This window comes from Cygnus atratus, chromosome 16 (assembly GCF_013377495.2).
Source record: "Cygnus atratus isolate AKBS03 ecotype Queensland, Australia chromosome 16, CAtr_DNAZoo_HiC_assembly, whole genome shotgun sequence".
NCBI lineage: Eukaryota > Metazoa > Chordata > Aves > Anseriformes > Anatidae > Cygnus > Cygnus atratus.
The window spans coordinates 12,145,662-12,170,276 of NC_066377.1; the positions used below are offsets into that span (position 1 = coordinate 12,145,662).

The following is a 24,615-nucleotide window of genomic DNA, read 5'->3' on the forward strand; positions in this document are numbered from 1 at the left end:
ATGTAAAGCATTTGTACCATATTATACTCTGGGGAATCTATTCCTTAATTTCTCCTGGTGGAGATCCTCTGGTGACTGAGGTATAAGACCTGATCAGAGCTTTCCCTGCAGTTTAAGGAGTCATAGCATCTTATCTTATTTTTGCAGAGACTGTTTTCTTTGAAAACCTGGGAATACAGAATAAGTGTAGTTTAATAAAATCATGAGATATTGATTGAAATTGGCCAGTTGCATCAGCAGATTGATAACATGGTGGCAGAAGGATGATGTTCTGACAAATGAGATACTAAGTTACTGTTGGCCTTTCTGAAACTTCTCTTCCTGTACTATGCAGGTACCTAAGAATATGCAAAGCATATCACTTCCAGGCTGTTACATTTGAAACAGAAGTTATCTCAAGTGACAAGTGCCCTCTGCCAGTCCCTCAATACGTGTCTTCCTCTTCGGCACGATGCCTGTTGAGAGCTGAAGTCACTGAACAGTGCTCATTAGAAATAGATCTGGTCTGCAGAAATTGGATTGGATTTCTGGTTCGGGTTAGCCTTTTCGGTTACGTGTATGTATATGTCTGGTGTCATCTGTCTTAATCTTTCTGGGCAGAGTAAAAGACACATAAAACACTACTCCTTCTGTGGGAGGAAACCTCAATATCCCTTGAAAAGATTTATCCCATCTTAAACGAAGTGACTCAGAACAAGCATTACATGCACATTTCTATTCTCCTTTCCTTCCCACCCCCATAATAATATATAATAAAGTTTTCAAGGATATACTGTGTGAAGTCTGCAGTCTGAAAAATGTTATAAATGGATTTTTGAGATAAATCCCATAGAAGAAGTAGTTATCCTAATGAGCCAAATGCATCTCTTCCAGTGTTGTAAACAAAAATGTTGTTGGAATAGACAAGCATGAATTATCAAAGTGATATTTTAATTTCTGGAACTCTACAATTCATAAGCACTACCTCATCATGAGAGCATTTTTTTCTTCCTGTGCTCTTCATATTTTGTGAGGCTAACATGGTCTGTACTAAAGGACTAAATTTCAATTGAGTTTCAAAAGTGATGTTCCAGAGAAAAGCCTTGGTCGGAATTACGTATGCTTTCACAACTTCTACTTTCTTACTATTTTTTTAATAAGGGAGAAAGCTAACAATTTGTGCCTCAGAAGAAAGATCTGGAGGAGGACAAATGAGATGGTTGAGATTCTTGCTCTCTGCTTTCTTCCCCACCATGGCAATGCCGTAAATGCTTGATCAAACTGCCTGATGCTGTTGTTTCCTGTGTGTATCTAGAAACGCAGGATGACCAATGAGGTTTCTCCCATCAGAATGTTTCTTTATCCCTTTTTAGAAGTATTGTTTTTTTTATCTGGTGAGTCCGTGAGAGTTTGACATTGGATGACTTTATAAAACATTCTACTAATTGGATTTGTTAAAATAAATAAATCAAACACTAATTGGAACATGCCCTGCCATTATTTTTGCTTACTGAATTAGATATAATGGCGTGAAGTCCTTTTTATCATATTTGTGCACTTATTTAAACACCCCCCTGGCACACAGTTCTGCAAATTCAATTATGTATTCAAAGGAGGCATTCAATTTATGCAAGGCTGGTTTACATTTAATCCAGGGGCAAGATTCAGTAACTGATGATAGGTCTGCTCAAGATTAATTAGCATCACTCAGATGAGCAGTGGCATTGTTACAGGCCTGCAGTATAGAACAAGGGATATTTTATCCTTCCTGTGTGAGCTGTTATTTGCTTCAATATGACCCTTTTCAGGAAGGGAAGGACTTCATTCCTGTTTAGGTTTCATTTTGTGAAAAGAGGAGGTCAATACCACATGCATTATCTAACAGTATCAGTCTCATTTCAATTTCCTTTTCTTTTGCACTACCTAGCAACTGCATTTTTCACTGATAATTTTTAGCTGATCAGTGGAAAGATTCCAGTTTGCTTCCTGAAATCCCCAGTCCCATTAACAGTTAATGAAGACGTAGAACCCCCTTTTGGTTCATGTGCAAATGTTTTACTTTTCCTACAAGCTGCTGTGTGATGCTGGGGCTAGAACTGTGACATGCAAACTTGGTATCTAAATTCACTGCATGGTATCTTTTTCTCTCAATTTGTGGATTATTTTTTTCTGTTAATGAATAGCCCTGTTCTGCTGCCAAGTGCTTATATTTGTGATGGATAGTTTTGTATTAAGATGGACCTTCCCCCTCCCCCCCCTTATGTTCCTCTAGCTCTCTAGTATCCATGTAGGTGATACCTTAGGACATGCTAAATATTAAGCTTACGCTGAAGTCAGTGAAAATAATACATCTGTTAGTTTTAGCCTGCTGTGCCATTTTGGAGTCACAGTCCATACTTAAGAGGACATTTAAAGACTATAATTAAATTTCTAGTTTAAACTGAAATTCATTAGTGGGGAGTAATTGAATTTCCAAGGATCTTGCAGCTAGATGCTTGTGTAGTAGAGTGGATCGCTCAATCTCATCAGGTTAGTGTGAGGAGTGCCTGTGCAAGCGCAGTCACATCAAATGCACCTTTACCCTGTGTTTCCTCACTGTCTTGCTCGGGAGCTCATTGTCCTGAACACACACTTGAACATAAGGGTACTTTTCAACTACCAGGTCAACAATATTCCACAGTGTAGGCAAGAGGCTTTTCCTCAATCTCTCCCTTCTCCTCCCAGGCTACCTTCCCCACACAGGGCCCAGAACATGGGGCAGGGCCGGCCCAGGTGAGGCTGCGGCCAGGGGCAGCCTGCAGGTCCCCCAGCCTGCCCAACCCTGCTTCAGGGAAGTGTGGGGGAACAGTCCTGACTGACTTGGAGGCTAGATTTACAGTTTAAAGTGGAACTTCGTGTTTTAAAGAGCTGCACTGGGTGCCTGGATATGGGTGCTGGCAGCGGGGCCTGCAGGGGGGGCTCCGTGAGGGGGGGCCACTCTGAGGAGAGTGAGCTCACTGCAGCATGCCAAGTGCTGAGGGGGACTGGGGAAGTGGTGTTGGAGGAGTCTTCTGAGGTGAATCTTGAATTTCTGAGGTAAGTTTGGGGTGGGATTTTAAGGCTGCTTTTCTGACTGTGACTCAGTTGTCTGTAGCTGTAATGCCATGTCTGTCTTCTGTGAAGATGAGGCTAAGACCATCTGCAGTATGTTTGTTTTGTGGATGTGAACAAAACCCGTGCTATTAGGGTAACCCGATATTATGCCGTATTTCAGATGTTGTGATTCTTTCCCTGCACTTTCTGAAGTTATTCCTTTTTAATAACACAAAGTATACTGTATTCAACAGTGCTAACAGAGGAGTTGCTGACTCTTTTTGCTCATGGGTTAACATGGCTTTGGATCCCAGCTCGGTCCCTCTTTCCGTTCTCCTCTTTTTTGACACACCTAGCAAAAAGTGGACAGACCCTTTCCTCTTGCTGAGCTCTAAGAGTTCGGCCTTCCTGTGCTCGCTGTGCAACCAGTCTGCTTTTCGAAGCCTATAAAATTGACTTCAGCTTTTTCTCCCTGTTCTCATTTCCTGCAAATTCACCTCTCCAAATTCCAATTCTGTTTCTTCTAGTAAATTAATCCTTCTGGCTTATTGCCTTGTCACTTTGCATTTGGCAGTTCCTCTGCTAACTTTTCTTTCTTTAAAAACGTAGCTTGTCTTGTTGTTACTTTTAAGGCTCTCCATGGTTTATCCTTTTCATTCTTATCCAGTCTTACTACAAGGTTAGCCATGAGTTTCAGACAAGACACTTTCAAACTTCCTAAAGTGTCATCTCTTATCAGTGGCAACTCCCAATTAACTTCCAGAAGCTCTCACTGTATCCCTTTTCAGTTCGTTCTCCAACTTCACCTACCTCTGCATGTATAAAACAACCTGTTCTGCTGATTGTATCAAAATCTCTGCAAAATCTCTCTTAAAGACTCCTACCCCGTATTTTGTTGTTGTCTTATTTTGCTTCTGGGACTTTATAGCATCACCTGTGCAATTTTCTGAGAACATGAGTCCTCGTACAATTGTTGGGCATGATCAGAGTATTTGTTTACAGACCCTTCAAAGTAATAGCTGAGAGACAGTGCCATTTATTGTACGCTGTAGTATACTGAACAGAGGTTGTGTGTAAATGGAATATGTCTGAAGTCCTGTTATTAAAGTGAATCTATCAAAACTAGAATGCCTGACGTGGAGACAGAGCAGAGTATTTGATATCATCTCTTGTACCTGCTCACTGTGAAAAAGGTGATTTTCAGTTGTCGCATACTCCTCACAGAACACCTGTTTTCCCTTAGACATTTTAATAAGCATATTTAATGTTAAACTTGAACTTTTTCACCTAAATTAAATTAAAACTGGGGAAACAGCTGAAGTGTAATCCTCACTTTGACAGCTGGGAAAGCTTCACAAGTATGGTAAATTTAAAGCAAAAATTAATCTGTAAAAAAAAAAAATGCAACGGCTGATGAAACAGGCAAGGTTGCAAGGGTCATAAAATCTGTCATCAGACCTATTTATATTAAAATTACACAATATATTAATTTTTTCTTTTAAGAGAAGTTACATCTTTAAACTTATCTTTAGCAATGTGGTATTTTGGGGCATTGGATACTCTATCGATCAAATTCTTTGAGTATATACTTAAATAGAAATAGTTTGTGTGAAGTTTTGTAGAAACTTAGAAATCCAGTTGCAGTTGGAGTACACATTAAGTCCTTTAATGGAGTAGGGATTGAGTAAATATTAATGATTTGGAGTGATTTGGGTTTGTCATTTATGAGGAACTGAGACAGGTTTGGGCTTTCTTGAGAGCTAGAGAGGAGAAAATATAGGTGAAAACAAAATTGTGCATAAATGTCCCCTCTGTTGGGTAACTGTTATTGAACAGAAACCACAGATCTCTTATGTACTTACAGTTTATTGTGCATGTGTAGGCAGTGCAGCCTGTGGGAAGGAGGAAAGAGTCAGGAACATCTCTGTGTATGTAACTCTGATTAGCGTCAAGAGCAATCGGCAGTTTGGCTGGCAAAGCAAGTTAGTGTAGCCCTGAGCGTTGCTCAGTCCTTGGAGCTCCAGAGGTGTTAGATGTGTCCAGTTGACTTTGCGCTGTTAGTAACTGCAGAGAAATTTCTCCTTGCTTCTCTAAGAGGGAAAGCCAAAGCAGGAGAGAGACACTGTTGGTGTGATTAAGGTCGAAACCCAAGGACCCAGTCTACCTGATCTAATGGATCAGGTACTGCAATATGTTTGGCAAACTGAGTTGGGTGGATATGAAGAATGTGCCTGATGGAAGGGAGGTTCAGCAGAGTAGGACTACCCTACTCGGGACTACACTAGTTTGATTTGCCTGCCTGAGAAACAAGTTTTGAAGTCTGTGTAGAAATACAAAATTTTGTTCCACTGTTAATGTGTTTCTCTTGATCCTCAAGTATTCAGACAGCTCTTGGGTGACAGTTAACCACTTCTTCCAAGTATTTCAGGAATTGCAGAGGAAAGATCAGTTAGCAGTCTGGAAGGTGTGAATGCTCATTCCCATCCACTTCTTGTTATTCTCTGTGTAGAAAAATTAAAGGCTTGCACTCAAAAATGCTGACCTGAGAGACCTGGAGGAGCAGTTGTATGTCACATAGAGCTTCACGTTACTTAGCATGAGAGTTAGCAGAAAGGAAGGTTGCCTTTTCTGTAGGTGTAACCCAGCCTTGTGAAATTCAAGGCTTAAAAGTGAAATGAAGTGAGGATTCCCTGTGGGAACAGTGTTACTATGCTTGTCTTTGCCACTTGGGTTCTTTCTTCCTCTCATTTTGAATATCTGACATGGAAAATTCTGTGAAGTACCAATTACTGGAACCCAAATGCAAAGATTTGCACTGCTCATCATGTGCAGCTGTCCTTGAAAATGTTAGTAGGTTGAAATAAAGGGAAGAGGTCTAGAGAGGGAAGAGGGGCTTTTAAAGGATACGAAGTGTTGAAAATTCAAAAATATTTTCTGGATACCTTTTCTGCTGTCCGAAATCTTATATGCAGGAAATTTTTTCCCGTTTTCCTTGTGTAAACCTAGGTACAAAATACTAAAGTAAATGAACTTACTGTAATGAGAATAATTAATGTAACGATGTATGCATTTTTCTTGTTTTTAGGTGGATGCTCATTTGATGAGCACTATAGTAATTGTGGTTATAGTGTGGCCTTGGGAACCAATGGATTTACCTGGGAGCAGATCAATACCTGGGAAAAGCCAACAATGGATCCTGCTGTCCCAACTGGTAAGTAAAAAGCCTCAGCAACAGTGGAGGTATTGCTCTTTGTAAGAATCAGCTGTTTTTCCTGTATGGGTTGCTAACATACAGTGAGAACATCCGATAATAGCATAGTCTTCCATATGATGCTTTTCGATATTCTCTGAAGAGCTCACAGTAATGTAATGGTAGATTCCAATGGTTTTATTTCTTATTGGAAATAAACGTTATGTTGTGGATGTGTACCAGAGTAAGTTCTCTGGAATGCTTTGTTCACGTTGAAGAAAACCTTCTGACAAAGCACACTAAAGTCTTCTAAAAATCAATGTGTGTTTCTTAAACTTCATAAGTTTAATAGTTTTTAATTTTCTTAAATTAAAATAGTAGTCTAAGCCCCTGTAAAGCAGTTGACACAATGGCAAACAGAGCTGACCAGCCAGTGTGATTTCAGTATTAAAAATGTATTTGTTCCAGTTAATTCATTGCACTGTGACAAGTGTGCGCTAGTTGACAGAATCAACATTTTGTGTTGTTCTAGAGGTATTCTTATGCCTGTAAATTATTGGGCTAAGGAACTTCAAATTGCTAGGTGCCTGTTAAGGGTACCACATAGAGCTGATACAACAATAGCACCCTGCTGTAGCCATGGATAGACAGGCCGGTGTTCATCCTGGTATGTTGAAGCTGTCAGTAGAAAACAAACACCCAAGATAACAAGCTAGCTGTTGTTTTTTTTTCTGTTTTTAATTACAGCTTAAATTGGAAACTGTTCAGAACAGAATCTTCCAAATTGTGTAACACCTAGGGCTGCTTGATTTGGCTCTGGTATTCCAAAAGCTAATTGTGAAGTTAATTTTCTGGTCTTGTCTGTAAGAATGTATTTCATCATTCTGGATGTGTTGCCATTTTAATGAGGGCGATTTTATCTCTACAGTTCCTCAGCTTCAACCCTCTTGTGTCCCACTCCCTGTCCGTGGTAGACCTAACTAGAGAGACATGACAGATCTTTGAATTTATGGATCTCAGAATGATCTGAAGGAATAGGAATACCCACAGCTTTGATGCCATTTGTTAGGCAAGGAATAAATAGGAGGGCTTGTACTGGTACAAGTTCAACACTTTGCCAACTCTAAATATTAAGGTAAACCTATCTTCCTGGCTTCCATGTGAAAGTGTATTATAATCTGAAGTATGCTGGAACCATGGAGAAATCGATAGATAAACAACAATCTGGAATGGCAAACAAACCCCAAAACAGTAGTGTGATTTTTAACGAGCTTTTCAGAATTATTCCTCCTAAAGCTAAGTAAACGGAGACATGTGGCCCTCTCCCTTAATACTTCAATCCATGATATCCAATAGCACCGATAATTTGCAGCTGCTCTAACACCTTTGTATATTAAAAAGGAAGAAAAATGCACAAAGCTTTATTGTATAGAAAAATAGAAGAGGTAAAGCAACTAACAACCTGGAATGTGCTGCTAATGAAATACTATCTAAAGAGACCTTCAGAAATATGGGGGGAAATGACTCAGTGCTTCACATTACTAATTGGTGTCTCAGGACTATTTACACAGAACAAAAGGGGAAATCAGTAGGTAGAAAAAGAAGACTGACCACAGCAAATGTGTATAGAAGGCTCCAGTAACAAAAACATGTTTTCAAGAGCTGTCCAAATCATGCTAACCTTGAAGTAAATTAGAGTGGTCAATTAGATGGCCTCAAGCTAGCAGGGATGCTAGAGCTGTTATTGAGAGGCTGTATTGCTGGATGGAATCTTAATGCCTGTTGTTTGTATTGGTTTCTCATTGAAAATCTGTTTCATGAGAATAAAGGATGTTTACTTAAAATTCATCTAGTGGCAAAGCCAGCCGAATAAACTGATGAACAGCACGTTCCGCTCCTACAAGCAGGGACAGCTTTAAAACCAGAGCACTAGAACATTTGGTGATTGACTTTCCATTCCATTTAATTTCTCCACAGCAGCTGAAAGCAGCAGGGTGTAAATCCACTGAACGACAGGGTGTAAGAGGTGGTAACAGCGTTTGGCATAAGCGTCTTCTGGTGGCCAGCCGTAGGCAGGAAAGCTCCTCCAGCGTGGACAGTAGTGACGGGAGTGCATAGGGTTCTGGCGATGCAGGTGGTAACGCAAATTTGCTTTATCAGGAGGATGTTTAAGCCACTATCCAATTTTTGTGGTGGGAAATAGATCAAAATACTATATTGTGGAAATTGGTGAAAGTGAGTGAGCAGGTATTAAATTGGTTGTTCAATGATGCTAAGCAAGGCTGCAGTGCAACCTGCTGGGAGATGGTGGCAGCAGAAAGGCGGGGCCTGACCCTGCCCTGGTCAGCCCACATTAACATGGCTGTCAGAGCTATTTTCTTCTCTAAAATGTCGGCTTTCATAAGCACCAGCAGGTCCCTTTGAATTCAACCAAGCCACAGAATTCCAGCCTCCTGAATACTAATGATAATATCTAGGACTTTTTTACAGTACTTTTCATCATTAGATCTGAGTGCTCTTCAAAGGAGGTCAGTATCATGAGTGAGAGCCTGAGTCTGTACTACTGTGTAATTCTCTGCTGACACACTGCTGCAAAGGTCTCTGCCAAGGGATGTCTTTCCTAGGCTTTATTTTTTTGAATTAAAATGCCAAAAAAAAAAAAAAAGGGCAATTAAACTGCCCTATTAGTAATGTAAAAGTTTGTAGGCAATTTGTTTTACACCATTGCTAGCAAATAAACTGTTTTCCGTGAATTCTATGATTAATTCCTCAGGGCTGGAAACAGTGTTAATTGGGGGATTAAGAACCAGATGTTTGTTATTTCTGAATAAATGTTTCAAAAACCTGAAAGAAATGAATTGTAGGTATCCAATCCCCCCAGACTTTGGAACTCTTATTCCACCTCCTTGCATAGTAACAGGAGTGATTATAACAAAATATTTTTTAACAGATGGGTGTTTACTTAAGCTTGAATACCCTCAGTGATGAGTATTCTGCAGCCTCTGGGCTACTCGTTCCACTCTTTGAGTTGTAAAGGTTCTTAGTATTCATCTTCCATTTTCCCTTTTATGGCTTAATCTCATTATTCTTTGCTCCATCTATGACTTGGGAGGATAATCAGTTGTTGCTCTCTTATCTCTTACATAGCTGTATGCAGTTAAGTCTTTGTATCCTAGGTCTAAACACGACCCATCCCTTTTAACCTTTCTTAATTCAGTGTCTTGTTTCCTTTCCTCCCTTCCCTCTACCCTGTTTAGTCATTTATTTCTTATCTTTTCTGGGTATTTGCCTAAAGCTGTATTACCGAGCCGGGACTCTATACTCTGCGTGACAGTGCTGGCAGGATGTAAGGCTGCGGTTCTGTTCCAGAAGTTCAAGCTCTACAGCAAGTAGTTACCTCCTTCTCCTTGCATTGCCTTCATGCAGTTTTCATTTCCTTTTTTCCGCAAATGTTCAGTCTTTATGTGCTGGTTTTAGATAATGCGAGATGAGCATGGTCTTGTAGCTTGTTGGGCTGCAGAAGATATTTCCTTGGTAGTGAAGTAAACAGGGCCTGAGCTTTTCTGTGTTGTAGAGTTAGACACTTGGTTAGTAGAACAAGTGCTTGTGTTGTCTTAAAACCAGCCTGGGAAAAAATATTTGCTTTACTTTTTAGGTTGTAATGTTGCAGCATTCCAGGAAACCCTGAACCTGCCTGCCACTGCAGCAGTTGTGAGAGCAATATTAATGTTATGAAAGTATTTAACATTTGCATATTTGAAGTATTTTACCAGCATTTACTAATTAACTCCAATGGAGACCTAACAAGGGCTGACTAGACTGGAGTAATTACTTTAATTGTGTTAAATACGATCGTACTCTGAATACAAAGCCGTCGTGCAACGTGCCTTTCTGCAGCAGCGTTCCTCAGTGTTAGATTTACTGTTAATCTCCTGGTTGTTTGTGTGAAGTTTTCTTGTTCCAAGTTAGCAGATAAGCAACTGGCACAAAGAAGTGGAAGGTCTGACCCCATCTTCTGCGCTTTGCGTGTATAAATCAGCACCTACACCATGCAAGTTCTGTACTTTGTGTATATACACATACACATAGATGTGTCTATATGCATGTGCAATATCACTGCTGTTTCTTGCTAAATTATTTAATTACATATCTTGTTTGTCTAGGAAACTAATTTAGTTACTGAGTTTGGAGATGAGTGAAATGTTTAGAAGAAATTAAAACAATCAGAATTAGCGTTATAGCACTTGTACATTATATAGCAAGTGCATGTTTGCTTATCTTTGCTCGCTTATTCCACAGAAATTCCACAAATTTTCTACAAAGAAACAAGACCCATTATCAATCAAAGGTATTTTCATGCTAAAAATAGATGCATTATTATCTAAGAGCCGAACTTGCTTGATATATCTAACTTGTGGTTTGTAAGGTGCAAAATAGCTGTGGAAAAATGCCACTAATACATGGTTTTATGAGTTTTGTTGTGTGCATTAATGTAAAGCTTTTTAAATAGCAGACAAGTTGTGTTACACCATGGTTTGGAAGAGAGCGAGTAGTGCATTTGTACTTCTGCTGTTAACAATTGAGCCAAAGCAATTCAGCTGCTGTGTGGTGCTTCAGGAGCCAGGACAGGTCAGCACCAAGTGACTGCTGACTACACCGTTAGTGTTTCGGAAGCCCTGATGGCAGCTCGAGAACTGAGGTCAGGCTCGCCCTTCAGAGAGGCAGTCAGCAATTCTTCTGAAGCGTTCCTCACGTGGTCTTGGGGAAGTCTTTGCTGAGTCCTCTCAATGGTGGACACTTTGAGGTAATATTTGGTGAGGTTAAGGCACAGCCAGGTTTGGAGTGCTTTCTTATGTGAGTCCATGTTGTTTAGCCCAATGAAATGAACACAGCCTGAGCGATGTTCAGTGTGTGCAACTCATCGCTTCCCTTGAAAGCATTGCACCACCTTGCTGAGAACTTGTAGCAGAATTTCTTTTTCTCTTGCAGCAGGGATGAGGCATGGGGACTCTTCCCTCATGTAATTGGGTGTGTACTTTGTTTCAGTAACTGGAGGGCTCTCTGAGCATCTTGCTGAAAGAACAGAAGGGTTATCATCATTAGCGATGTTTCGTGAAATAACCATTTAGCAGGCGAACATCATAGGCATGATGTATGGATGAATACCAGATGGCTAAATTCTACTTGGACTCCTCTGAACTGAGTGAAGTTTCACGTTAGTCTAATAGGCCGAATACTTTCCTGTGTCACCTTCCTCCTTTTGGTGAGTGGCACCATGGAGTTTTGTGAATGAGTAATTACAAACCAGCTTTCTCTGAGGAAGGTGATAAACTCCACATCTATGCACACATTGAAGGTGGACAAGATCCTTTAATTTCATTCAGAAGAGGACTGATGGGTACTTAAGTGTTAACCTCTCCAAAGAACAGAAAACCTCTGCACAGATCAGATGTTTGTTGTCATTTTCTTCAGGCTAGAATGAATGCCAACAGGAGTTAGACTCAGCATTTGTAAATTTGAAAGGCAACGCAATAAAATTAACGTTTTCCCATGTCTCAATGTATTAATACTTGCTTACAAGAAAATAAACAAAATTGTTAAAAGAATAAATTAAAATCCAACTGTGTGTATGATGAATCATGATCCAATTTTGTCTGAGAGGGGAGAAGGAAATTTGGCTCAGCTGTCTGTGTATATTGTTTCTCCAAAAAATATTTTTTGCAGGGGAAATTACTAAGAATGAGTTAAATGTGTTTGTCCCCACTCTTTGACTTTCATACAAGTAGACAGATTAGTCTGGGGACTAGGTAATGAACTCAAAGTAATTTCTCAGCTTTTAAGGTTTGAGCAGAAAGGGATTTGTGGAAACCTTCTATGGTGCCGTTGTCATTTTGCTCTTTACTATCCGTCTTCATGTCTGTGTTTTGGGATTGACTTATAGAGTTGTGATTGTAAATAATCGTTCTCCATTTCCAGAATTTCATCACTATTTTACAGTGACCTGAGGTTAGAAGTTGATTTCCTTATTTTTCCTGTTGTATTTTGGGTGGGCGTGCATAAGAATGTTTAGACTCTTGGGGAAAAAAAGCATGATTTTGGCACTATTTATGAATATAGCTTTGGGAGGGATGTAACCTTAGGATGCAACTACAGGGAACTTATTTTCACTGTGGCTCTTAAATTGCTCTTTCTTATGCTGTCTGGTAAGACCCCCAAAAGTCATTAATGTAGCTGATTCTGGAATGGCTGCTGTAATGGTATTAGGATCCAGCTATCCCTCAGAGGAATGTATTGTCACCCATGTTTTTTGATTATCTTACATCAGGTCTGGGTTACCTGTCAGTCACACCTGCGTTAATATACAATTTGCTTTTCAAAGAGAGAAAAACAGCAACGAAGGCAATGAGCAATTGCTTCTGTTTCATGCAACTGCATCCAGAAAGTTGTTAACTCAAAGCTTTGTGGGAGATTCTTACCAAATGGTTGCTTTCTGTCTTGTGTGTCTGTGTTCTAACACCAAGTAGAAATTGTCCTCTATGGGTAGGCCTACTGGCTTTGTGTGACCCATAAATAGTGGTGGACTGGTTGACCTAAGTACGTGTGAAATTACAGATGTGTAAATTAAGAATCCCACACTGAAAAACTGAGCAGAAGTTAGCTATTCCGTGCTGTAAGATGCGGGAGGAGTTGATTTCATTAAGAACAGTTAACCGCTCAAGGGGCTTTCTCTGAAGGGAAATTACATCTTCATTTTTAATACTTTGTCAGTCATATTGTAAATGTGAAACAGGATTCCTCCTTATGTGCCACTGAGAGAGTACAGCAGAAGTGTATTTCCATGTAGATGGTGCTTTGGTACTGAACTCTTCCTTACCGAGGGAGCGTTGCCTTCTCTGGATATGCATGGTATAAAGAAATGTTATCCAAGGAATCTGAAAGAATGACTTCTAGGAAGGCATTTCAATGACCCTGAAGGGATTGCTGTCTGTGGTTTCCTGCACCTTGATGTGTTAAATGGTCCATTTGAACTGTTGTCAGTCTATTTCTGATCCTTTTTTGTGGAAGCCGTCAGCAACAAGTCTGTTTGTGGGTGTCAGGACCTTTCCATTAGCACCATTAGTGAGACCGTGACACCCGTAAAGCACCGCCGTAGCATCTTTCAGCATCATGCTAGGAGGAAGGACAGGAAAGCCATTGTCGTACGTGTTTTTCCTCCATGGTTTCAGTACTGAGACACGTTCCTTCTCAGAACCTGTTGGCTCTAACAGGAGCTGATGCCTTTCAGCATCTTAGATTAGGGAGAATGCAGACTGTGTCTGATTAGTTTGAGCTCTATTAGGGCATGCTGTCCAGATGCCAGGTGGTATTAAAACTGTTTTTTTTGTTTGAGAGCCAGGTTATTGCATTGTATAGCTACGGTAATGGGGAAAAAGAAAATCTAATTTAAAACATTAAAAGGCTTGAGAGTTGGGGGTAGAAGGAGGTTTCTTTTCGTGTAAAATTTCTTCAAAGCAGATGAAAACTTTTATCTAGTTTAAATTCCATTGAAATTATCTAGTTTAAATTCCATTGAAATAAATTTAGTTGCATTGAAATAAGGCCAGCATACAAAAGCTATGTGATCTGTTTTAAATACTTATTTCTGTGGAAATTCTTTCTATGGTAAGGGGAAGATTGATAAAGTAATACACCTTCACTCCTACTAGAAAATTCAGAGCAAGAAAAGAATCATGCTGAAGGAAGAACAGCAAATAAGGTGCAGAGGTAGAAAGAAGGATGGGGAAGGGTCTTCCTGATGAAGTTGGGTTGGTGAAATTGATAAATGTGGAAGTAGTGGACATCAAAGAACAGAGGAAAAGCAGTGCATAAGGTAGGAACACACGTTTTTTGGGAGAAGGTAGAGGTAGACTGGTGATATTAGGGAATACTGGAGGTCTAGTCAGAGCCAAGGCATTTGTTACAACCTTTCAAGTGTGAATTTTAAGTCCATGGTATCTTGTGTTATTTCCAAACTGTGGACCTCCTCTCCATTAAGTGTTTCTTCTTTATCCTGGAAGGCTGATTAGTAAGCCAGAGGTGAAAAATCTACCAGGAAAGAAGTCTGAGAGAAGACTGACCCAAGCAGTCTGCATGGGGCAGAGGGCTGAAGTTAAGATAGAGCAGATTTGAAAAAAAGAGGTGGTGAATGAGATGGCAAACACTGAAAGGTAAGGATTTACAAAAGGAAATGCTGAGGAAACAGCAGGCAAAATTACACCTCAGATGTGATCTGAGAAAGCAGCTGCTGAAAGCCTTGAAGAGGCATTTAAAGCAGAGGCTGGGCAGAGTACACCAAAGGCACAAAGTACAAAGGTTGTCATTCAGTCCCTTGCTTTAGTAGCAGAGTCTTGCCAAGTCTGTCAGTATGAATTCTCAGCTCTTTGCAGTTGATTAACATTAAGTCAGTGAAATTTTCCTGAAGTCCCTTAAATTCTTTTCCTGAAGTCCCTTAAATTCAGTGGGAACTGGTTATAATCTCTTATGGAGACTGTATGCTGTGGTGGGTTGTCTGACTAATGCAGTACTTTTCTCGTTTGTTTTGTTTCTTCCCAATGAACTCATCTTTCTACTTTCTTTTTTCTTTTAGTTTTATCATAAAACCCATCACACTGCATAGCAGGCTCTCAGCATCTTGAGAGCAAACTGTGTTGTAGTATCTAAGATTTCAGTGTCATGAATTATTTAACTAACACTTTCTTTACCACAGGCCCAATTTGGTGTGTAGTGAAATAAGCAGAAGTCTTTCCCCCTGCTTCAAAATAAATGGGATGGGGATTCATAATGGTCAGTGTACACAGTCTAGATCTTCGAATACTTAGTTAAAAGGATGCAGGTCGTTTGGATGGGATGGTAAATCCTCAGTTCAGTGATTCTCCTGAGAACTGTGACTACTAAGAAACCCTGGGAAACAAGGTCGTTTTTTATGCTTAAGAAATACTAGCATTTGCTATTCCCAAAGTTAGTTAGTTAGTTAGTGCATGTAATTTGACACAGGAAAAATACTGGCTTTCAATAAGTATTTTCCAAAAGTCATTTGTATGTGTACAAAAAAGCAAGCTGATGGCAACACTGCTGACATATTCTCATGGGGGGAAAATAATGTATGTGTCTCTTGCATTAGGCAATCCAACCTCCTCCATATCGTTCACCTCTTTTAGAAGGAGTGGAAACTGTTGTGGTTGTATTCCTTTGAGATGAAAGTTGTAATACTACAAATTATTGCTTGTTTTCAGTACTGACTGGAAAAATAAATGCAATTATGTTTATGAATGTTGAAAATTAAGCAAAATAAAGCAATTGTATGTGTTTGAGGATCTTTTCAACTGAAAAGCTGTATTCACTGAGTTCTCATCGGCTCTTTTTCTCACTGTCATGTTTCATGAAGTGAACACTGAATTGAATGAACAGCTGCAGTAAAATAGCAGTAGTCAAGTCACAGGGAATTCACAGGAAATTGAGACATTTCAGGTTGTAACACAAGCCCTTTTGGGCCCTCATTTACCTTGAGAAATGGTTGACTTTTAGCATAATGTCTTAAAATACAGCTCACACAATAGAGAGGTGTCAGGCCCTTATTTGCAGTACATACACGTGGTACATAGCGATAGGCCTTGTACCAACGGAACAAAGCCTCTTACTGTCACTACACAGGGTTTATATTTCTAAATGTGGCAACAGGTTTTTCTTGTGGGCTTCCCCTTCAGATTTACTTACAGTGCAAGCATGAGAGTTAATATGAAGGAAATGTCAGAGTTGATGGTAAAGGTATTTATTCTAAGGAAAGCAGAATAGGAAACGTGCAGCACAGCTCAGGTGTCTAAGAGCCTTCTTGGTTCATCCAATTCTTTTAAAATGAGGCCATTCTCAACGCTAAAGATGCGACCATGTCCCTTTGATCTTTGAAAACAGCATCTATTGCAGTGTGGGGCTGTTGGCTGAGCCAGGCTGCAAGCTCACCCCGTGGTTGGCCGACCTTCCCGCTGCGCCTCTGCGCACACCACGGCGGGAGCTGTGGCTGGGAGCATGCTGCGGGAACACACTTAGGGGCAGTAAATGGCCTGCCCTCTTCCCAATCGTGAAATAGCAGATCTGATTAATTTTAAGATGCTTTAGAGCAACTGTTTTGTGTGCTGAGAGTTTAAGCAGTGCTTCCTTAATTTAAATTTTATACCACGTATGACTTTAACACCCAAGATAGTAACTCTTTAAGTCCTATGATTAACGTTTTCATAGGATAACTTAGTAATGCTTTCTCACAAGTCAGTGTGCTCTGTAAGCGGATGCTCAGTTATTTGTCATTCAAATACCCCATGAAAAGATAAACACTTCAGCATTTCCCGTTCACTCTACCCCCTCTGTCTGCAGTGTGTAGAAGAGGTTGTTTTTTGTGTTGTTTTTTTTTTTTTGGTATTTTTCCCATGCCATCTTTTATTCTGCTGCAGTTACGGTAGTGAAGAATCTTGGCAATAAAGCCAAAATCACATTCTCCCTCACCCCTAGCCAAACTGAGATTAAAAGAGAAGGGGGGGGAAACCCCACCTAAATTAACTTGCTGAATTTGATGCAGTCTAGGGTGATTGAGTGAAGGTGCACCACAGGCATCACTGCGTGTTCTCAGGGCCAGTTTTACTACTCCATCTGTCCATCTCAAACAAATGTTTTTCCCCCTTTCAGTTTTATAGATTTAAGTTGTTTAGTAGTATAGTTACGGGAATATTCAAAGGAGGAACCATAACCAGATACTGTTTTAGCTTAGTTCTCGTTAGCTGTTCATCTAGAACAGATTGCATAGGATGATCTTCTGGAGTGTGTCTAATTGCTGCAGCATGGTAATTTAATGGGGACACATTTTTATAGGCTTGTTTAACTGCATCTGTGCCAGCTGACCTCACAGCTTGGAGTGCAGTGATTCAGCTCTAGAAAATTGAGTTTAAATATAGGATCTGATTTGTATGGCCCTTTTTGAACTTCATTCACTGTTATGCTTCATTTAATATGACATCTAGCATCAATGTGAGATATGAACCAAAATTGTTCATTCTCTATCCCCTTCGCCACCCCTTCCAGGAACTAACTTTTATTCTCGGACTAAGGACTATTTTTATATGGTAGCAAACAAAGCACCTGTCAAAACTCTGTAGTCCTGCTGCTCGTACTGGAAACCATACCACTCCTGCGCATCTTTCTTAAGACTTTGTGTCTATCTCTGTTCTTCCTTGTCCCTTTCTTTGGCCTCATCCCTCAGCTTTTTGATCACTCACAGCCTTAAATCCAGTGGTACACATCTGTAAAACTTTCCTTTGGGTTGCCAGGAAATCAGGACATGCACACTCTGTTGCAACTTGGCCGAATTGGTACAGAAGGTGTCCCTCAGGCTTGTATCCTTTAAGCGAGGAACAGGATTTCAAAAGCTAATTTGCTTGTTTTCATAGCGTGATCTTAATTCTACAAGGGAGAGAAGATGATCTAATCTAATTTAATTTTTGCTCTTTGAGAAGAAGGGAGATCACTTGGCCAGCTGCTGCTCTGAGCAAACATGGAGTATGCAGGCTACAGGATAAGCTTTGAACTCTGTCAAGTCTCTCGGCAGTATATGCTAATGTGTGCTGTTGGGAGATTTCTGAAACTTTTGCCTCTGATTGTATTAATTAGTGTGCTGCTCCAAACCAGCAAAGCAGTCTGAATGAGCTGTAACACTGTAAAAACAAGTGCATGTGGTTACACATAGGGCTGCTTCTGTCCCTGATGCTTTAGTATTTTGGCAGAGTGGACTGTGAAGATGTGTATTTGGCCTGATTTGTGAAATCACAGTACCTCTGTCCACTTGATTTCTTTTTTAAAATTTAAACATGTTTTAGCACTTTAATCTCTTCTATTCAAGCTGTTTGTTTGTTAGAAGTGGAAAAAAAATGCATGCTCCAATCCTGCATTTGAAGAGAAGCCCTTTTCTCCGCAAATACTTGAACTTCTAACACAAGGTAAGGAAGCATCTCAGAGCTTCAGTGGTCATGCTATTTAATTTCTGTAGACTGTGACAAACTCTCTCAAAAACCAACTCCCCTATAATTTAGGGTCTTAGGGCTCTTAAACCAATCATCCACCAGGGTGGATTTGTTTGTCTCAAACTAGCACTTTTCAGTTAGAGTAAGTTTGCCAGTAGTGTCTGTTAAAATACAGCTTCAGGTCTAATGGTGTTTGGAAAAAAAAAAGTAATAAAAAAGATCCACACACACAAAAACATGCTGCCACCTTTCTCCTGCAAGAGAGGAGAGAAGACCTTCCAATCCTTCCACTAACTGGAGTTTTCCATCTCTGCTTCTCTCCCTGTTCTGCAGCCACAGTGTGAGGCCTGGCTTTCCGTGGAGTCCATAGATAAGTTCTACAAGGTGCATAGGGGTGGCAGAGGTGTGTTTAACTATGTAAGATTTTTGAGACTCTTTGGGGTGGAAAGAAATGGAGCTCTTCAGTGATTACCTACTTAGTTCTTGCTTGGATTTCCAAGTTAAGCTAGCATCTTTGTAATAATCAGTCTGCCCTGTCTTCTTGCATTTATAGAATCATAGAACCATTAAGTTTGGAATAGACCTCCAACATCATCTGGTCCAAACATCCCTCTACCACCAATGTCACCCACTAAGCCATGTCCCCAAGCACCACGTCCAACCTTCCCTTGAACACCCCCAGGGACGGGGACTTCATCACCTCCCTGTGCAACCTGTCCCAATGCCTGACTGCTCTTTCTGAGAAGAAATGTCTCCTCATTTCCAACCTGAACCTCCCCTGGCACAACTTGAGGCCATTCCCTCTAGTCCTATCACTGGTTACCTGTGAGAAGAGGCCGACCCCCAGCTCCCCACACCTTCCTTTCAGGTGGTTGCAGAGAGCAATGAGGTCTCCCCTGAGCCTCCTCTTCTCCAGACTAAACAACCCCAGTTCCCTCAGCCTCTTCTCACAGGACTTGTGTCCCAGGCCCCTCACCAGCTTCATAGCCCTCCTCTGGACATGCTCCAGGGCCTCGACGTCCTTCTTGCAGTGAGGAGCCCAAAACTGAACACAGCACTTGAGGTGTGGCCTCACCAGAGCAGAGCACAGGGGGATGATCACCTCCCTGCTCCTGCTGACTGCACTATTCCTGATACAAGCCAGGGTGCTGTGGGCCTTCTTGGCCACCTGGGCACACTGCTGGCTCATGCTGAGGCAAGCATCAGTCAGCACCCCCAGATCCTTTTCCTCTGCACAGCTTTCCAGCCATTCTGCCCTGAGCCTGTAGTGCTGCATGGGGTTGTTCTGGTTAAAGTGCTAAGCTATTATTTTATATGTGAGGTGTACATCAAATAACCTATTTTCTCATTGTTTGTGAGACCCTGGCAAGCACTGGTGCAGACTCCAGCTTCCCATCTAGTCTGGCTTATTGCTAAACTTGATATATCACCAGCCTGCAGGTTTGAGCTTGTATTTAGCCTCCTTAGAAATCTCCATAAGCAAAACAGTCAAAACATTTAGCTAAAATCTTGGCACTGAAATGAAGATGAGTGTGAACTGCTCATAAACTCTTGTTTGTATCTAAACACAGTTCTGTGAGAGCCTTTCTGATCCAAAAATTATTTAGGGTTTCGTATTGCTTCAACTACCTCTTTAGCTTTGTTTCCTCTTACCTTAGAAAGGTTTAAACTCAGTCACTGACATCCTCCCTCTGAAATAGAGATCATACATTCCATACTAAACATAAAGCATTGCATCAATTCCTTCGTAAGGACTCTACTCTGTCCCCATCTTTATGGAGGAGGAGAAGCCACTAACAGTTCTAACTGAAATTAACTCTCCCCTCATACTGAAATCAGCCTAATGATTCTCCCCTACTGCTTCAGTTAAAGGAAGGTGACCAACACTAGGATTCCTTACTAACCCTTAACAGCTCTATGCTTACTTTCTTTTTAGCTCTTCAGATATCAGGATACTTAATCCTTCCACCTGCTCCTCCTAAATACTTTTTCATTATTCCAAAATAAAAGCAATAAGTAATATCTCATTTGATGACAACTGTATTTAAAGCTTTCTTGAAGTAAGTTCAGATATGAAATCGAAGAAACATGCCTTGGGGTCATAAATGTACAATGTAATAGCCCATACAGAATGCAGCCAGCTATGGCAAATTGTTTCCACAAGCATGAGTGCAGTGCTCTGTCTTTTATGCATGTACTCCCCTACATCTGCTTGAACTTGAAAAAGTGATAAAAACCTGTCAGCCTTAGAGCCCATTCAATACTTTATTTAATAGGTTTTTACAGGGCATCGACTAAGCTTTTTTTAATTTGGTTTACATATACTTCTGGGAAGTTGTTGACTGTGTAGGTGTCTGCTTGTTTGATTTAAGAGATGTCACACTCCTCGGTTGTACCTCTGCTCATCAGGCACAGTTGGACCACAGCTGAGCCTTCTGGTGCATCTATGGTAGAAGTATAATTCTGCAGTAGAACGATTACAGGGCTATAGAACGTGTACCCAATTTGCAATTAAATGTGTTTTTTTCTGCCATTACCTAATGCTGCAGCTTGGGATCCAAACAGCAGTCTACGTTTTTCCTCCCTGTTTACATCACCCCAAATAATAATGTTTTTGCCAACCAATTATGTTTTCAAAAGTGCTTGTGTAATCACTGTTGCCTTCAGAAGTCTCTAATTGAAAGTTTACTACAAAAACTGTTACCCAGGACAGTGCTGTAATTTCTATTTTGTTTACTTTTTAGCCTGTATTATTAAGGCAATACAACAGTACAGTGGTGGTTGCTGCTACGCTGATATCGAAATGCAATAAAGAAATCCCTATGCACATGTAACTGCTTTGTACCAACATAACTGCTGCCATGCTAAGGGAGGGCAAGTCTTTAGGTGTGTAAGTGAAAGAATGTGTAAGTTTGGGGAGGCGTTTGGGCTAGTTTAGGTACATAAGAGGATTCAGCTAATTTTTGGGTAGCTAGATGTGGGGCTAACAGCGAGTGGAGAGTTTAGTGCAGAATCGAAGAAAATGGTTCCATCTTCCTTCCACACAGAGTAAGCTATGTTTTTCTTAGTCTTTTCATTGCAGCTTTACTTCAGAATACTTAACAGTTCAAAGTACTTAGGTCTAAAGATCTGTAACTGAAGGGTAGAAAGAAAATTTGGAGGGAGATGCTGGTATAACCACAACAGCAGTCAGTCAACATTACAGTGGTGCAATCTTATGAATTTCTGCCAGAAATGTAAATTAGAAGCCATTGTGCTTTAAAAGCTTCAGCTAATATTAATTGCATTTATTTTCAAGGTGATGTCTCACTTGTTGGTGGGAATGAGCAATAGAGAATAAAAAGAAAATTTCATCAGTGATTACAAAAGAGAGAGTGATTTACTAATTGCTTTTTGCCATTTCCTGACAGTTTATCTCTTACCAGTGAAACAATCTGCCTCAAGTCGTTGAAAACATTTGTGTTGTTGAGAGATTAGGATAAATATACTGCATGTAATTGTTTAGTTGTAAATTTGTTCTTTTCTTTTATGAGGAACTGGATTTGTCGCCTGTGTTCTGTGGCAAGTGTAACCCTTTACCCTGTAACCCTTGTGCTTCAGATTAAAGTATGCTCAGAAGATCTCAGGATCACAGTAGAGCAGAATGTAGCTGAGAGCAAACCGCGTTCGCTGGTTTTGGTGGAACAGGGCCCTGCCAACAGGTCTACTACCACGTTTTTGGCTCCAGGAGATACTAAAAAGCAGTGGTAAACATCAGTTAAAGGCTACGAACTACTGCAGGTTCTGCATGTGTCCCCATATTGCTGCCTTATCTCAAAACTCACTCTCCCACAAACTAAATGAATAGAATTGGACTTTGGTCATCTCACTCAGCTTAGTGATCTCTAGTAGAGCAGCAGAACACCTTTTGGGATGACTGACGCCTGGTTCCTTTATTTCTTCACTGATGTGGAATTTTATTGTGCAGTCACCTGGTCACCTATTGTGTAGTCACCTGTCACAGTCACCTGTAGTCACCTATTGTGTCCTATACACAATAAATGATCTGTTCACAGGTGTATATGCTAGGATTGTGAAAAAACAGATGTTTACCTTATTCTTAATTTCAGAGAGCTGAGCATTAAAGGGAAGCATTCCTTTTATATCAATATAAATGCAGCTGGATCTCTTCACCACATCCCCTTCCACTTCAAAGCTGTCTTAAGGTGTACAAGACAGATCTTAAAAAAAAAAAAAAAAAAAAAAAAAAAAGCTTCAGCATAAGAGAACCTTGAGAACAGATGTGATAGGACATTCAGCGATGTTTTTTAAAGCCTTTCTCCTTCCAATGTCCTGTGTGCCTGAGCTGGAGAGGGGTTTGTGCAGTTACACGACTGTAGCGCTGTGCCCAGGGCAGTACTGTCTGCAGCCTGCCTTCTCTGCGCTCTGGTTTATCCTTGCTGGCAGTGTGGATAACACATTAATCTGTATAATGAGCTCCGTTTGATGCTGTAGGAAAACATATTGAATGTAGATTGGATCATGGAAGTGAAGGCTCAGGCACGCGTCTGACATAGGGGTTTCTTCAGGCATTTCAAAATTTTGCACACACGTGGAAAAGGGGTCGGCTCTGTGACCCTTGTGAGTTGGCATATTTGGATCCACGAGCTCGTGGATTCAGTGAGGCAGAGGCCCAGCTGGTGCCATCAGTAACCCAGTTCCAGGATGTTCAACAAAATACACGAGGAGCCTCTGAAAACATCAGTAGATAAACAGAAAGTATCAGAAACTGAATAAAAAATAAAAGATAGAACAATGTATAGAAAAAGATCACAGACTACACTTGCTGGTTCTCTGCCGCTTAAATCATTTCCCTGTAGCCAATTCTGCTTGGGAATGAATAAGGAAATACTTGGTACTGCAAGACTGACTGGTTCTCTAGTGAAACCATGTTCACTGTACCCTCCTTGTCGTCCCCCCCCCTCCATTTTTTTCTAATTGAAATTGATGTAAAAGTGTAGATAGATGATTTCAGAAGTAACAAGGTGCTAAACACTATTGCCCTGGGTAACTGTGTGCCAGGTCTACCTCTCTTGCTGTTTGTAAGAGTAATGTTTGTACGTTGGTGTTGATTTTGAAATTATCCTGCAGTACTTTGCAATCTGAAACAAAATCACCAAACACTGTTGTGATCACTCAAACCTCGGGTTCATGCAATGTGGTCAGATAAGATAATTCTGTGAGGAACCAGAAGTCTCTTTTAATGAATGCTTTTTGGGAAATAAACCATCAGCAACAACAACAAATGCAGCCTTTTATGCCCAGTGTGTGGCTACTTCCATGCACGGAGCTGGGCTGTGTGAGCAGGAAGAGGGTCCAGTACTTGGGAGGACAGCTTGGATGGAGGTTACCTTTTTGGATACTAGTATGTGAACAGAACCTGGTCTGCTAGGGGTCCTTACTAGGTTGCAAGCCTAAAGTATTGCTTCCCAGAAAAACTAGATAGTGCTATCCGTAAGCTAAAATGGGATGTTTTGGTGGAAGCTGGCTGTGTTTGTAAATGTGCTTCATTTTCCTTTGGTTCCTCTGCTGTTCTTCTTGAGGGAAAAGTGGGGCAGGAGGGACTGAAATGGTAGCAGTGCCCTGGTTCTTTGTTACAAGCTTGTGCATTGCCCATGTCACCTAAAGTGGCAGCAGATATCTGGAACTACTTAGAACGCCCACAGAATTCAGCACTTGTTCTGTTTGATCCCAGCAGTTGCTACTAGTGTTTAAAGCCCCTGAGCCCAGTTGAGTTAACTGTTGAGACTGCCACCCAGTTGCTTTTCTTTCCTGCCCAAATGAGATGTCTCCCCTGGAAATAACATGAGTCTCAAATGCAGGAGGCACAGCTTTCAAATGTTAAACCAGATGGTAATTATCCTGAATTAGTCTCCCATTTGCAATACTCTTTTTTTTTTTTTTTTTTGGACGTGGTCTTTTCTTTAAAAAAAAGCAGCAAACACATCACCACAAAAAAAAAAAAAGAAAAAAGACAGCAACAAAACCAGCTACCACTTGTGATCGTTCTGGTTTGGTGTTTAAAGGCTTGTTTGCTTTTAACCGGTGGCAAAAGTCATGTACTGTTTCTTGTACATTGGAAAGGCAATAGAATCCTTCTGGGGACAGCACTTGTGGACATTCAGTGGCAAAGATGTACAGGAGGGACCTGGTTTGTTCCAAATCTGTATGGAACATTAACCATCCAATACGTAACAGGAGAATGCACGTCCTGTTTTTGCATTTGGACAGTCTATGTTATTTGTCTCTAAATGTCGTGTCTGCTATATACCAGACTTCTCTGCTTTTGGAGCT

At 40.6% G+C, this 24,615-nt stretch overlaps 1 protein-coding gene across 1 annotated transcript in view; it reads left to right on the forward strand.

The window, feature by feature from the left end:
- The window catches only part of PTPRT (protein tyrosine phosphatase receptor type T), a 532,802-nt gene that overhangs the window by 200,103 nt on the left and 308,084 nt on the right, over positions 1–24,615 (forward strand). The window contains exon 3 of the mRNA XM_050713944.1: positions 6,137–6,262. Coding sequence (XP_050569901.1) covers positions 6,137–6,262 — 126 coding nt within the window. The remainder of the gene's footprint in view (positions 1–6,136; positions 6,263–24,615) is intronic.